The sequence below is a fragment of the Macadamia integrifolia genome, chromosome 9 (assembly GCF_013358625.1).
Source record: "Macadamia integrifolia cultivar HAES 741 chromosome 9, SCU_Mint_v3, whole genome shotgun sequence".
In the NCBI taxonomy this organism is placed as follows: domain Eukaryota; kingdom Viridiplantae; phylum Streptophyta; class Magnoliopsida; order Proteales; family Proteaceae; genus Macadamia; species Macadamia integrifolia.
The window spans coordinates 6,686,184-6,699,322 of NC_056565.1; the positions used below are offsets into that span (position 1 = coordinate 6,686,184).

Sequence of the window (13,139 nt, forward strand, 5' to 3'; positions counted from 1 at the left end):
GGGTGAGATCCGGAGCGAATCGGGAAGACTTTGGTGAACCTAACAAAATTGAGCGGGGTTAGCACTTCACCAATTTAGAATCAAAATTAATGAAATCCGACGTCAAAATCGTGTTTAGAACGTCGAAAGAAGGTCACACGTCCGATTTGGGCTCAATCGGACCTAAGAATCACATTCGGGCCACTCAGGTGGGTCACACAGGTGGGCTGTCCACCCACCGGTCCAACCCGCCGGTTTGGACCGGCGGGTAGGGACCCGCCGGTGGACCGGGAACCCGCCGGTTTGGCCAGGGACCCCCTGCCTCTCAGGTGGGTGTCTCAGGCGGGTAGGGACCCACCGGTTGTACCCGCCGGTTTTGGCGGGAAAACCCCAGTTTCTTCTCAACTTCCTCCATTCCTTGGGGACCCAAATCGGGCTTTTCTCAACCCATTCTTCACACCTTTAAAGTCCTATAGGATGGTTCTACCTCTAGATCTAAGTTAGATTCAAGTGAGGGGGAACCATCTTACCTTCTTTGCTCAAGAATGACTTCAAACCCTCCAAATCACTTCCAACTCACAATGCTCCTTCTACCTTGTCAATATCTCTTCAAATCCTTCAAGATCAACACATAAATCATCTATTAAACCTTAGATTCATCATTTCAAAGGGTATTTACAAGATCTCAAGAAATCACACTCGAATCGAGGGTTTAAAGTTCGGGTATGGTGAACGTTCATAAAACCCAACTTTTCTTACCTCCAACTGTAGATCTCGAGTTGAAGATTACTCTCCCGGCACCGGAGTGGCAAGATCTAGCTTCGGCGCCACGAAATCCTTCCTTTCTTCCTCTTCCTTCTTCTTCCTTTTCTTTTCTCTCTCCTCTTTACTTTTCTCACCAAACGTACGAGGGTAATAAATGGAAAGAAAAGAAGTCATAAAGCTTTATATACTATTCCTACTTAAGTGAATAGTGCTGGATGGGTCACTCAGGTGGGTGGGTGTACCCACCTGACATACCATCCGAGAGTCAAAACTTGGGATTTTGACCGGGCTCGAACCTCGGTTCAACCCCATCCCGGCATACATTGTAGCATACGTATATATCTTTAAAAATACAGATATAATACCTGTTTTATCCGTACATAGCCTTATGGTAGGTGCACGTACATGGTTTGGGCACTCCCGTCTCTTCTGGCACTGGCTCGGACTTGTCGGGCCAGCCGGTGTTTAAGGTCACCCGTGCCATCATAGCCCATAAGGAACCTGCTCTAATTTCCTCTGGCTCGGTTCCTGCATGGTTAAACCGGTTCAACCGTGAAATCAGACCGGGTTTAAGAAGCGGAATATTACAAGTCTCGTATAGGTCAAGAATGTGTTACCTCCTTTGCTGACTCATCTGTACTCTTCACAAGGGCTAAGATCAGTCAGGTTTCTTCACTTGTAGCTAAGAATTCCCTTTGTGGTAGCACACACAACTTCTTCTTAGTAAAGTGTCCTTTGTTCGTACTTGTGTAGTATGGTTGCTTCTTCCGGATAATGGCTTCCTTGGGGAGGGTCTTCTCAACAGACTTCAAAACATGTTGTCTTCTTATTGGGACATTCCTTAACTTAGCCTTGACTTGGGGTACGTTGAGAGGGTTCAAAGTAAGAGTCTCCATCATAATCAAAGAAGCATTGGTTCTTGGTACCACCGACCAAGACATTGTTGTCATATATCCACGGTTGTCCAAGCAACACATTAGTGAGTACCATTGATGGAGGGCTGATAGGGGTAGGGAAGAATCTTTGAGATGAACTCAGAGTTACAGGGGAGGGAGAGAAGATTTGCATAAAAAAGGGGGGGGGGGAAGAGAACCGCACACTGCCTGTAGGCACCCAAACATTCAATTCAACTTATTCTTCTATTCTTCAATCTGTCCTCCAATTGAATGATTACAAAAATTTAAATAGTAAAAGAAAACCAACATTAAAAGGAAACCTACTCTAATTTGGAAACTAAATCCTAATAACGATCTCCTACTTAAGCTACCAAAATAAAAGATTGTATGAAAATAGAAATATAATCCTAAGAGATTCTACTAGTTAAAGACCCAAATTGGATCTGGTTCAACTCTGTCCGGAAACCCAGATGGGTTTGGATCACTCCATGGGTGCGAATATACATCAATTCCCCCGGTGTTGAGAAAAACTCGTCCACGAGTTTTGTAAAAGGGGAGAGTCGACACCAATCGATCAGCATCCATCCTTGCCTGTATGAAGTCACCATTGAAACCATGATTGAATGCTATGAAATCCATGATGCGAAGTTCATTGGTAAAGTAGTGACTCGGAAAAATAAAATCGATTGGTTCATTGAAGAGATCAATCGATTTAAATATTTTCACAAGTTGATCTTCATTATCCAACGATGCCATCTCATCTTCCACCATTGGTGACTCATCTTCTGGCTCATCTACCTGTTGCTCAATGGCTGAAATCAAGTAGTTGAAGGTATAGTGTGCTTAGGCGTTGATGTCCTTGCAGTGTCGTTGAATCTCATTGAGCTCCACTCGTATCAATTGCATTTGTTGATGGATATCCAATAAAAGGTTGAGATCCACTGGCTAGGTTTGCTATTCAGAATCACTATGGACCCACTATGACAAGAGAACACTTAGCGCAAAGGGTGATTGGCAAAAGAGTAATTAAATGGAAGATTGGAATAATGGTAGAATGGTAAATATATGGAATATTGTGACCACAATAGCAAAATTGTAATTAAATTGAAATTCCTTAATAAGTGGCAGATTCGAAATTATAAGGAAAGTCAAGTAGAAACGGAAAATAGGAACAAAAGGAAATAAAAGAGAAATATAGGGGGCAAAGTGGGAAAATCAAACAGATTAAAGAGTAAGGTAGAAAAAGGCTCTCAGGCATGTGATTTGGATTACCGACAGAAGGCAAGGGAATCTCCTTGTCGGAGACAAAACACCAGCAAGGGTCTTCTACTCTGTATTCGAAGCCAGGAATTGTGATGCCAACAGTTCGATGAAGCTGTTGTGAGGTGAAGTGAAAGGAGACCAACAGTGGCCAGTCTTCCTGGACCAAGGGAGGGTGGCTCACAATGGGAATTCGGCATAGACATGTCCTCTGTTCTCTCTCTCTTCTCGTCTTCTCGTCTTCTCTTCTTCTTTCCCTTTTTTTTTTCTTTGGTTTTGTCTTTCCCTTCACGTCTTCTACTGCTTTTTCTTTTGATGTTCTGGATCTCTCTCTCTTCTCTTTTTGTCTTTTCTTCTTTTGCTTCTTTTCTTTTCTTTAATTGTTTATATTTTTATGCTCCTTAGTCTCTCTACTTTTTTTTCTTTTTTGCTAGCGGAACCCTAGAAAAGGGGTTCGAAAGAAGGAAATAGGGAGAGAAGGGCAGTGGTGATATGGTAAGTCAAAATCAAAGGGAGCTTGGGTTCTGGTTCGAGGATTCCTTTTTTTTTTTTTTGGATATCTATCCTTAGTCTTGCAGAAACTAGAACAGAAAATGGGGAGATGGTAAGGGAAGGAAAGGAGGTAGGGGAGAAGGTAGAAAGAGGTGAGAGAATAAAGGAGATGGATCCTCGGTTTTAATACCAAGTTGATGGAGGGCTAGTAGGGGTAGGGAAGAATCTCTGAGATGAACTCAGAGTTACAGGGAGGGAGAGAAGATTCGCACAAGAAAGGGGGGGGGAAGAGAATCGCACACTGCCTGTAGGCACTCAAACATTCAATTCAACTTATTCTTATATTCTTCAATCTGTCCTCCAATTGAACGATTATAAACATTTAAATAGTAAAAAAGAAAACCATCATTAAAAGGAAACCAACTCTAATTTGGAAACTCAAATTAATTGGAAACTAAATCTTAATAACTATCTCCTACTTAAGCTAGCAAAATAAAGGATTGCATGAAAATAGACATAAAATCCCAAGAGATCCTACTAGCCAAAGACCCAAATTTGATCTAGTTCAACTCTATCTGGATACCCAGATGGGTTTGAATCAATCCATGGGTGCGAATCTACATGAACCATAGGGATGACATCACACCTCTCCTCATAACCTGAGACCTTCAATGGCATGGAGCATCGCTGATTTACAGCCATTGTATTGCTATCAAGGAGTGATACTTTGTAGGGTTGAGGATGGGTCTCAGTCTTGAGTTATCGCTCAACCACAAAAAATTGGGAAACTACATTCACACAACTCCCACTATCCATGATTACTTAAGCCTTGTGAGGCCTAGTAGACTTAAACATATAGAAGATGTGTCTCCTCCAATCCTCACCCTTTGCCTAGGCCACCAGAATCTTTGCGACCACATTAACACTAGCATATGGATCCTGATTTGTAGTGGTGCGTCAGGTTGATAGGCGACACTTATTATAATTAGCTAAAACCCGTCAATCCTTTTGCATGGATCCTTGTGCTTGTCCTTGCTTGAAATCTCCATGTAGCCAACCCCATTAAGTTGGGACAAGGTTTTGGTTGTTGTATTAACACTGGCATATGGTCATCATCTTCTTGTGCATAATCAGTTTCATACTTACCTTTCGTTCCATCAACGGTGGCATTCACAGCCCAATCATCATCTTGGGGTTCATGGATTTGCATGTCCGGATTCGATTCAATTGCAGTGATGATGGAATTGGCCTTTCCATGTTTAGGACAGAATTTGACATAATATTTGGTACCACCACAATGCAAACACTTCAAAGCCGCTGTCTCTCCCGCAACCATAGGTTCTTACCCTGATCCTATGTGACTTGTGGAGCTCAGGTAAGAAGTCTGCTTTTTTTTTTTGGCACAAAAGCCCTTCTAACTTCAGCGGGTTGGACATAACTTCTAGGGGCTGATTTAATCAATTCTTCCGCCTCTAAGGCCTTCTAAATACATACACTCAAATTTGGGAGTTCATCACCTCAATTCTATCACGAAATTCATGTTTCAATCCCAACTTGAATCGAGATAGAAGCAGTTCCTCATCCTCATGATAGGCACCTGTGCGTAAGAGAAAATCACTAAACTTATCAAATATTCTCTAACAATCATAGTACCTTGTCGAAGAGTGTTGAGTAAGTCATAGAGACGTCATCAGTATGTAGGGGGAAGGTATCTCTCATTGAGCATCTTGATTTCTTCCCAATTTTGCGGCTCTTGTCGCCTCCTAATAATTCTAATCTCTTCAGCTCTCCTCCAATTCTTAGCACCACCAGTAAGCTTGGTGCTAGTGAAATCTAGCTCTATGCATTCATAGATCAGTGTGTAACATATTACATATATAAAATTCAATGGCCACCACCAAGCATTTATCCCCCTTTTTTTTTTTTTTTGGGGTGGGGTGGCAAAAATTAGTTTTTGGGAAAAGTGATATACTTCACTATGGATTTTTCACAAATCTTCCAACAATGTAGCAAATCGTCGAAAACTGTACATAAGGCTGAAGTTTCACCGAAATTTTTGTCAAAACTTTGACATGCTTGAATATCGCAGGCTGTTTTGTTTTGACAGCCAATGAAACTGAAATGTTTTGTGAAATATCACCATTATTTTTTGAAACCTTGTATCGTGCCATAAATTCTTTAACTTTTTTCGTTGGTCTAGAGTTCCAATTAATTACAGAACTGCCACTGCCTATCTTGAGTTTCTTTATTTGGGTGGGCCCATAGCAACCTGGAATTGGGCCTAAGCATGGCACTTTATGTTTTGATACTTATTAATATCAAATGTCATTTCATTTACTTAAGATATTATTCATAAATAAGTAAATACCCCCTATTTGAATTCTATAAAACTAGTTTAAAAATCAAATTCCAAAAGGATAACTCCAGTCCAAGAACAAAAACTGGATTTTGGTTATAGGGGTGATTTTCAACTTTTAATTTCTCAATTATGAAAATTTTATAGATCTTATCATGTTAAAACATTGCTAAAAACTAAAAGTCTGATAAAATAATCTTTTTTTTTATATCTATAAAATTATTTTCATTCAGACAATTTTAACAGCATTTGCGCACTTTAAGATAAGTTTGACCGGAACATAATTTTGTCATTACAACTCAGATTTAAGTAATCTTAGACTTGTTGGAAAACTGGTTTTATGTTATACCTAATACAAAAAGTTTTATGTAAAAATAAAATCATTTGACCAGTCAAACATATTATAGAACATGAATACTTCTCTAAATGTTGGTTTTTTATGACTTAATATTGTTTTTTTGTGATTTAATGTGGCTAAATATTGATTTTGAATGACTTGATGTGGCTTAATGTTGATTTTTTAATGATACATGGTATATGTAGCTTACTAATTAGAAAAGAGGGAAAATAAAAAATAACATTTGGTCACCTTGTTCGCCTTAAGACGGGCACCTTCTCGCTTAAGCCCTTAGACAGCCCTCCAACGTGTTGGTTCGGCTTGGCGCCGTGACAACTATGATCGAATTTGTGGTCACATCACGTAGTTTGAATGTAGCATATATTTGCATACTGTTATTAGCTTCTTAGAACATATAAAATACATTTGAATGATTTTTTCCTTCCACTGTCTTGACAATGGAAGTTTTAGCGCTCTCTAACTTGTTATGTGGGTGTGTATCCTTAGGTATGGACACTATTTATATGATAATGGGAGCTATGAAGAGGCCATGAAGCAGTTTCTGGCATCATCAGTGGGCATCCCCTATATACTGTCGTTCTTCCCAAGGCACATTCCTTTTCCGATCCTGAGAAAGTGTCTGACATTGCGTCAGATGCCTTAGACCTCTATCGAGTTTCATCAGATGCTTCAGATGAGATGGACCCATCATCATCCATCTGGTTTAGTTTATTTTTCATTCTCATCTGTTATTTTTTTTTTTTTTCTTAATTTATATTTATTAATATTTCTAATTGTTATATATTATATATGGTTATTATATATTAATTATTATTTAATTAATGGAGAGAGTTCTCTGAACCAACAGGGTGGGATTAGATTCCATTTCCTAGTGTTTTGAATGTCAGACCCCTTTTAAATCTCAATCGTTCTTCTGTATGTTATTGCGAATCCTCCCTCTTCATTGCTGCTGTTGGTTCTCTCTCCCACTTCGCCACTGCAACCCACCGCTCATCTCCCTCCCTATCCCCTCTCTCTCTCTCTCTCGCTCTCTCTCGCTCTCTCTCGCTCAATTATTTGGGTTGTTATCAAAGGAGTTTTCGATATTGCAACCTGAGAAATTGGTTGAAGACAAAAGCTTGAAGAAGGCATTACGATTCTAAATTATTATTCAATTCTTAAGTTCCTCTCACTTTTATTGGATTGAATAAATGATGAAAATGTGCCTCACAAATAGATAAGGAGTGCTGGCAAGCTTTGCTCAATTGCAATGTCTCCCCTTCCAACCACTGCAAGAGGGGATTGGAAGGGTGCTGAAAGCAGGGAATGGAGGAGGCTGCATGTGGGGATATGAAATCAGTGGGGATCACGCAGTAGCCGGTGTTGGAAGGGGGAGTAAAGGAGCAGCAACAGGGGTCAGTAGCAACAACGGCCTGAGGCGATGGTTGGGGTGCTTGCTCGGAGTCTGCCTTTCCAGAACAAAGGAGAGAGAAGGGGAGATTCCATTCCACTAGGAGGGAGAAGTTGTAGCGCCAATGGAGACAGATGTGTTGCAACAGCACCAGGATTGAATGGCTTACATGGAAAGAAAGGGATCCAACGCTGAATAAGGTGCTTGCATGGAATAGCGTGGGAGATTCCATTCTACTCTGTGGGTTCAGAGAACCTTTTCTCTTAATTAATTATAAATTATAGTGTGTGTATATATATATATATATATATATATAACAAATTCTATCCTATTATGGTCCGATGGCTCAACTGAACTCTCGAATACCAGCCAAGAATTGGCATCAACTTGAGATAAAATTGCATTTGTGCTTGCTGATTTGTGAGATATCTATATGGATTAACCTCCAAACAAGTTGCTTTGTAGATTCTAAGTTAGCAACTTCTGTTGAGGTATGACTTAAAGAAGACTTTCTCTGATCTTCAGTGTTTTTTCCATTTTAGAAACAACACAACAGGGCAAGGAGAAGTCTCCAGATGTACTACCTCGTTTGTGCCACATGGCATAGCAATTCTGACAATTAAATGTCTGGGGAATGGTCTGGATTAGGCACTTGTCAACATTCAGTCTCAAATTCAATTAGATATACCGTCCCATGTATTGGCATACCCTCCATGCATGTGCATCCGTTAGTCCATGTACTCTTTCTTTAGCCTAAATTGTTTAATGCTCTATTTTGTCACTTGGAAAACTCCATTGAGGTTGAAACTTGGCATGTTGCCAAGTTGGCAGGAAACCTTGGAAAATGCCTTCAAGGTGGGCCACCAAAAACTCTTCCTATATATTCCTTTTGCTGGTATTTACTGATGGCTTACCACATGACTGTGTATTAGTAGTTACCTACATTCTGCAGTTTCAATTTTCATTCTCTAATCCAAACCTTTTATTCTATCAGAGCCGTGGTCACATCCATATAAGCTCAGGTACAAGGGAGATGGCAACTATACTCGATACTGCCCTTCTCCAAGCTCAATTTCATACTGGCCAGTCTTCTGCTGTATTGGATCTGCTGAAAGGTCTTAACTATTGTGATATTAAAATTTGCGAAGAATTTCTACAGGAGAGGAATTATTACAGTGCATTGTTAGAACTGTACAAGTGCAATGAGATGCACCGAGAAGCTCTCAAGCTTCTTAATCAACTCGTTGAGGAATCAAATTCGGGTCAAGTGCATTCTGAATCTGCTGAAAGGTGTAGACCTGAAATGATAATTGAGTACCTAAAGGTATGATTTCCTAGGGCTGACATTCTTGAATTATGCAATATCTTGACTCATCTCTTACCCAAACCATATTCGGTGCAGGTGATCTTAATCATCTGTGTCATTATGATGATCGTCATTGGCTACACCAGCCCGAAGATCTTCTGGCTGTAGATATCCCATTTCTCCGGCATGGACTGGTTATTAATTTTTTTAGAGTTTGATAGATGGGTAATCTCATAGGTAAACCACCTACCATATTTGGTGGCCTGTCCTAACTGTATAGCCCACCATATGTTGGTCTTTCCCCATGATTTTCTAATGGTCTTTCGAACAATATGGGTTTCTCAAACAATTTTCAAAGTATTTTCCGGACAAATAGTGATGTCTGATTGGGATGAAAACCAACCAGGATTAGGTCATGATTTAGTCTATGGGGTCCTAATGGGGATAACACGTCCACAAATAAAAGCCAAATGGCAGTGGCACATGGCAGCAAATAGGAGGACACTGAAGCCATATTATCTGCTGCACTGTTGGATCCCCTCTTCTTCTTCACACATTCACACTGTTAAATGTTTAATTTTTTATTTTGAGTAGTTAAATCTAGTTCCTTTAACTAAATAAAAGGTGTATGATGTATTGTAGGAAAGTCTAGGGATGCCTGCAGAGTAATCACATTGACATCTTTCTTTAATATTTTCTTCTTCACATGCTCATTTTTTTAAGTTTAATCTAATTCCTAATAATTAGAGAGATGTATTGTTGATAAATCTGGGGAATTCCTGCAGAATAATTAAATGGACTCTTCCTTTAATTATACTTGATGTCTTTTGACTACCTTTCTTGATTTGTTGACGTCTCCATTTATACAACATCCTGTATTACTTGGACACTTCAAAACCCAGAGTTCAGACAGCTATAGAGGATCCATTTGGTGTAAATCTCATTTGTATCTAATTCATATATTAAATGGTATTTCAAAAGTATACAAGTACTTTGGAAGACAAACGGAAATAATAGTTGGAAGATCAAAAGTTCATGGATCTAATTAATGAGAAAAGTGTCGACAGCAATTGCATGGAAGACTGATACTAGGTAGAGTCTAAGGTGAAAATCGTGGAACAGGTTTATGTAGCCTGAAACCCATATTTTTATGTGTATAAATGGCTTTTAATCTTCTGTTATCAGGCCTCAATGCCTCATGTATTTTCTAACTAATATTAACTATATGGCTGTGTAAGACCCTAACATTGGCACTCAAGCATACCAGTGTAACAAAATAACTACATCTATAAGTGGTTAAGACAGAGGTTGAGAAATAGAATGAGGTGCTTTTTTTCATCCAACAAATGAATCAAATAAATTCTGACGTGGTTTTGATGGATTTTCTTCTGCAGCCTCTTTGCTCAATTGATCCCATGTTTGTTTTGGAGTACTCAATGCATGTTCTTGAAAGTTGTCCGACCCAGACAATTGAGCTCTTCTTGAATGGAAACATCCCAGCAGATTTAGTCAACTCTTACTTGAAGCAGAATGCACCAAAGATGCAAGCGACATATTTAGAACTTATGCTCTCAATGAATGAAAGTGCTGTATCTGCAAATTTGCAAAATGAACTGGTTAGATATCTTCTTCTTCCTCAAACCTTTTGATAGTTTCCACATGTGGCTAAATAAGCAGACCAAAATTAAAACGGAACCTGAGCCTGTAGCTCAACTGGTTGATGTTCTGTACAGCAACCATGAATTGCAGGTTCAGTGCCCATTTACGTGTCAAAAATAAAAATAAAGTAAAAAAACGTTGATGAATCGAGGAAAATTAAGGACACTGAGCACCTGCCCAACAAGAAGAATAACCCTGCTCTTCGTTGTTATTTATTTTTTTTCTTTTGGAGGGGTGGGGTGGGAGGGTAGAGGGGAGTTTGGGTTGGTGGAGAAAAGGAAAGGAAAAAAGCTACTAAGAGACTAGATAAGCCACATCTAAACTTGGTAGCAATATGGCAGACTTTAATAGCTGATTCTGATCTATGAGATCAAACTTCCGGCAGGTTCTTATCTATCTTTCAGAAGTAGTTGACTGGTATATGGATCTAATAGCTCAGCAGAGTTGGGATGAGAAAGCTTATTCCCCAACAAGGAAAAAGTTATTATCTGCATTGGAGGGCATGTCTGGATATAATCCTGAGGCTCTGTTAAAACGCCTTCCAGCAGATGCTTTATATGAGGAGCAAGCAATTTTGTTCGGGAAGATGAGCCAACATCAGCTTGCTTTGTCTCTCTATATTCATAAGGTATTTCCTACTCACCACTGAAGTAATTGATCCTGCTTCCACTACATAACAGGGATCCTATAGTTTTTTTAAATCATATACTACTTTTGTATTACTCTGGTCACTGTGGTTCTCTTTTGAATAAATGGGTGGCTACTCATTATCCATTTTACATACTCAAATCGTAAAGAAGATTCTTCCATCTTAGATCAACAAAATCATCACAATCATATGTTCAACCTTCCAGAAAATCCATTAAACGGTGAGATGATCCTACAAATTAGGCTTTGGGATTGAATTTCACCAAGATGGGGCCATTGTGTGATCCAGATCCAATGTTTATCCTTGATGAGCAAGTTAATGACCACATTGTAACTGTAGCCTTTTTTTTTTTTTCTTCCTCCATGTTTCTTAACTACCGTTGGCATATATACATTATCTTGCAGGAATAGTACTTAAATATTAATTTTTGCAGTTTGCCTGTCCTACGTACATCTTGATGTCTACACGCTCATGCAAGCACGTTTTTCTGCATAAATTTTCTCGAACCTTTGTTGATGAAAACCTATCCTTGGTGAATTTCGTAGCTTCATGTTCCCGAACTAGCAATTTCATACTGTGACAGAGTATATGAGGTTGGGCAGCATCATCCTTCTTCAAAATCATATGGTAATATCTACCAGACTCTTCTGCAAATATATCTTAACTCTTCAAGAGTGACAAAGGAATTTGTGAGCCAAATCAAGAATCATGCATCTCCTCAGCAAACTGGCAGCGAGAAACTTGGGGCTGCCAAAGCTAAAGTTGGCCGTGTATCTTAAAAAATTGCTGAAATAGAAGGAGCGGATGACTTGCGATTCAGCCTCAGTAGCACTGATAGTGGTCGGAGTGATGTTGATGGAGATGAAGCTAGTCAGGAAGGAGGTCCGATTATGCTTGATGAAGCACTTGATCTGTTGAACAGAAGATGCGACAGGATCAATGGAGCTCAGGCCCTCAAAATCTTGCCGAAAGAGACTAAGTTGCAGGTATTGGGTATTGTTAAAAATTTAAGAGTTCTTCCACTCAATGATCTTTATTAGTAATTTCATCATACAAATTGTTTTTCCATCAGATTACTAACCTCAGAAAAGGAATCCAGAGCTCTCAATTGACACATCGGGTAAAATCTATTTACAGAATCATTGTTTTTTATATGTAAAATATGAAGGGAGAATTACGAAGATAGATCTGATTCCAGCAAGAAATGGTAATCAAGAAGCTAAGACAAAAGAACAGTATCTTAACCTGAATTTTTCAAATTCATCAATATGCTTGTCTGTCTGGTTAAAATGTCAACTAGCAACTTCGAGGAAACCAGGGAAATTTGCCTTCAATGGCGGAAACCTTGGTTTCATCCCCAAACTGGATTTTTTTTGTTTTATTTTTTTTGTGTGCATCCTATTTTTGACATTTCTAACCTATTCAACGAATTAGTTTCATTAAAAAAACACCTAAAGTGATACTTGTGGTGTTTCCTAGTGTATGTTGACTAAACCAATACTACTGCTACATATATACATATATAAGTTGCTAACTAAAAATGCAAAATACAAAATTAAAACAAGCAAACCATAATGTAGAGTATGCAAAACAAATGATAAAAATTGAAATCATTATATTAAATTGACAAGTACGTTGTACAAAAAAATTGATATTTGGGGAAAATGGGGTTTACCTTTTTGCTCCAAGATCCTTTACTTAGGTAGATGTACTTTGGTTGTGTAAGATTCAAGTGTAGAATGAAAGATTGATGAAGAAATTTCAATTTCTTGGCTGATTTCCTTTCCCACCTCTTACAGTCAAAATGGGAGGAGGGGGGGGGGGAGGAGAGAAGTCGATTTTGCAAAATGGGCTTATTTCCCTCGAAACAAGCCCTTTTTATAAGGAGCTGGTTAGACAAAAATGGTTGGTTAGACAAAAATGGTTGAACCCATCGAAATGGTCGAAATGTGTCAAAATGGGTCATAATTGGGGATGTCTATAAATACCAATGCATTTCGCCTGTCTCCCTCGATACGGTCAAAATGGT

At 39.0% G+C, this 13,139-nt stretch overlaps 1 protein-coding gene across 2 annotated transcripts; it reads left to right on the plus strand.

Annotated features, from left to right (window-relative positions):
• Window positions 1–6,988: 6,988 nt before the first annotated feature.
• Window positions 6,989–12,355, plus strand: LOC122088624 (vacuolar sorting protein 39-like). 2 transcript variants are annotated; one of them, XM_042657935.1, is made up of 5 exons: window positions 6,989–7,696; window positions 8,491–8,820; window positions 10,197–10,418; window positions 10,847–11,089; window positions 11,656–12,355. In XM_042657935.1, exons 1-5 carry the CDS (start codon window positions 7,631–7,633, stop codon window positions 11,887–11,889), a joined length of 1,095 nt encoding a protein of 364 aa, XP_042513869.1. In that variant the 5' UTR covers window positions 6,989–7,630; the 3' UTR covers window positions 11,890–12,355. The 2 variants fall into 2 exon arrangements, with proteins under 2 accessions (XP_042513869.1, XP_042513870.1); XM_042657936.1 differs by having other exon boundaries at window positions 6,990–7,736.
• Window positions 12,356–13,139: the final 784 nt, after the last annotated feature.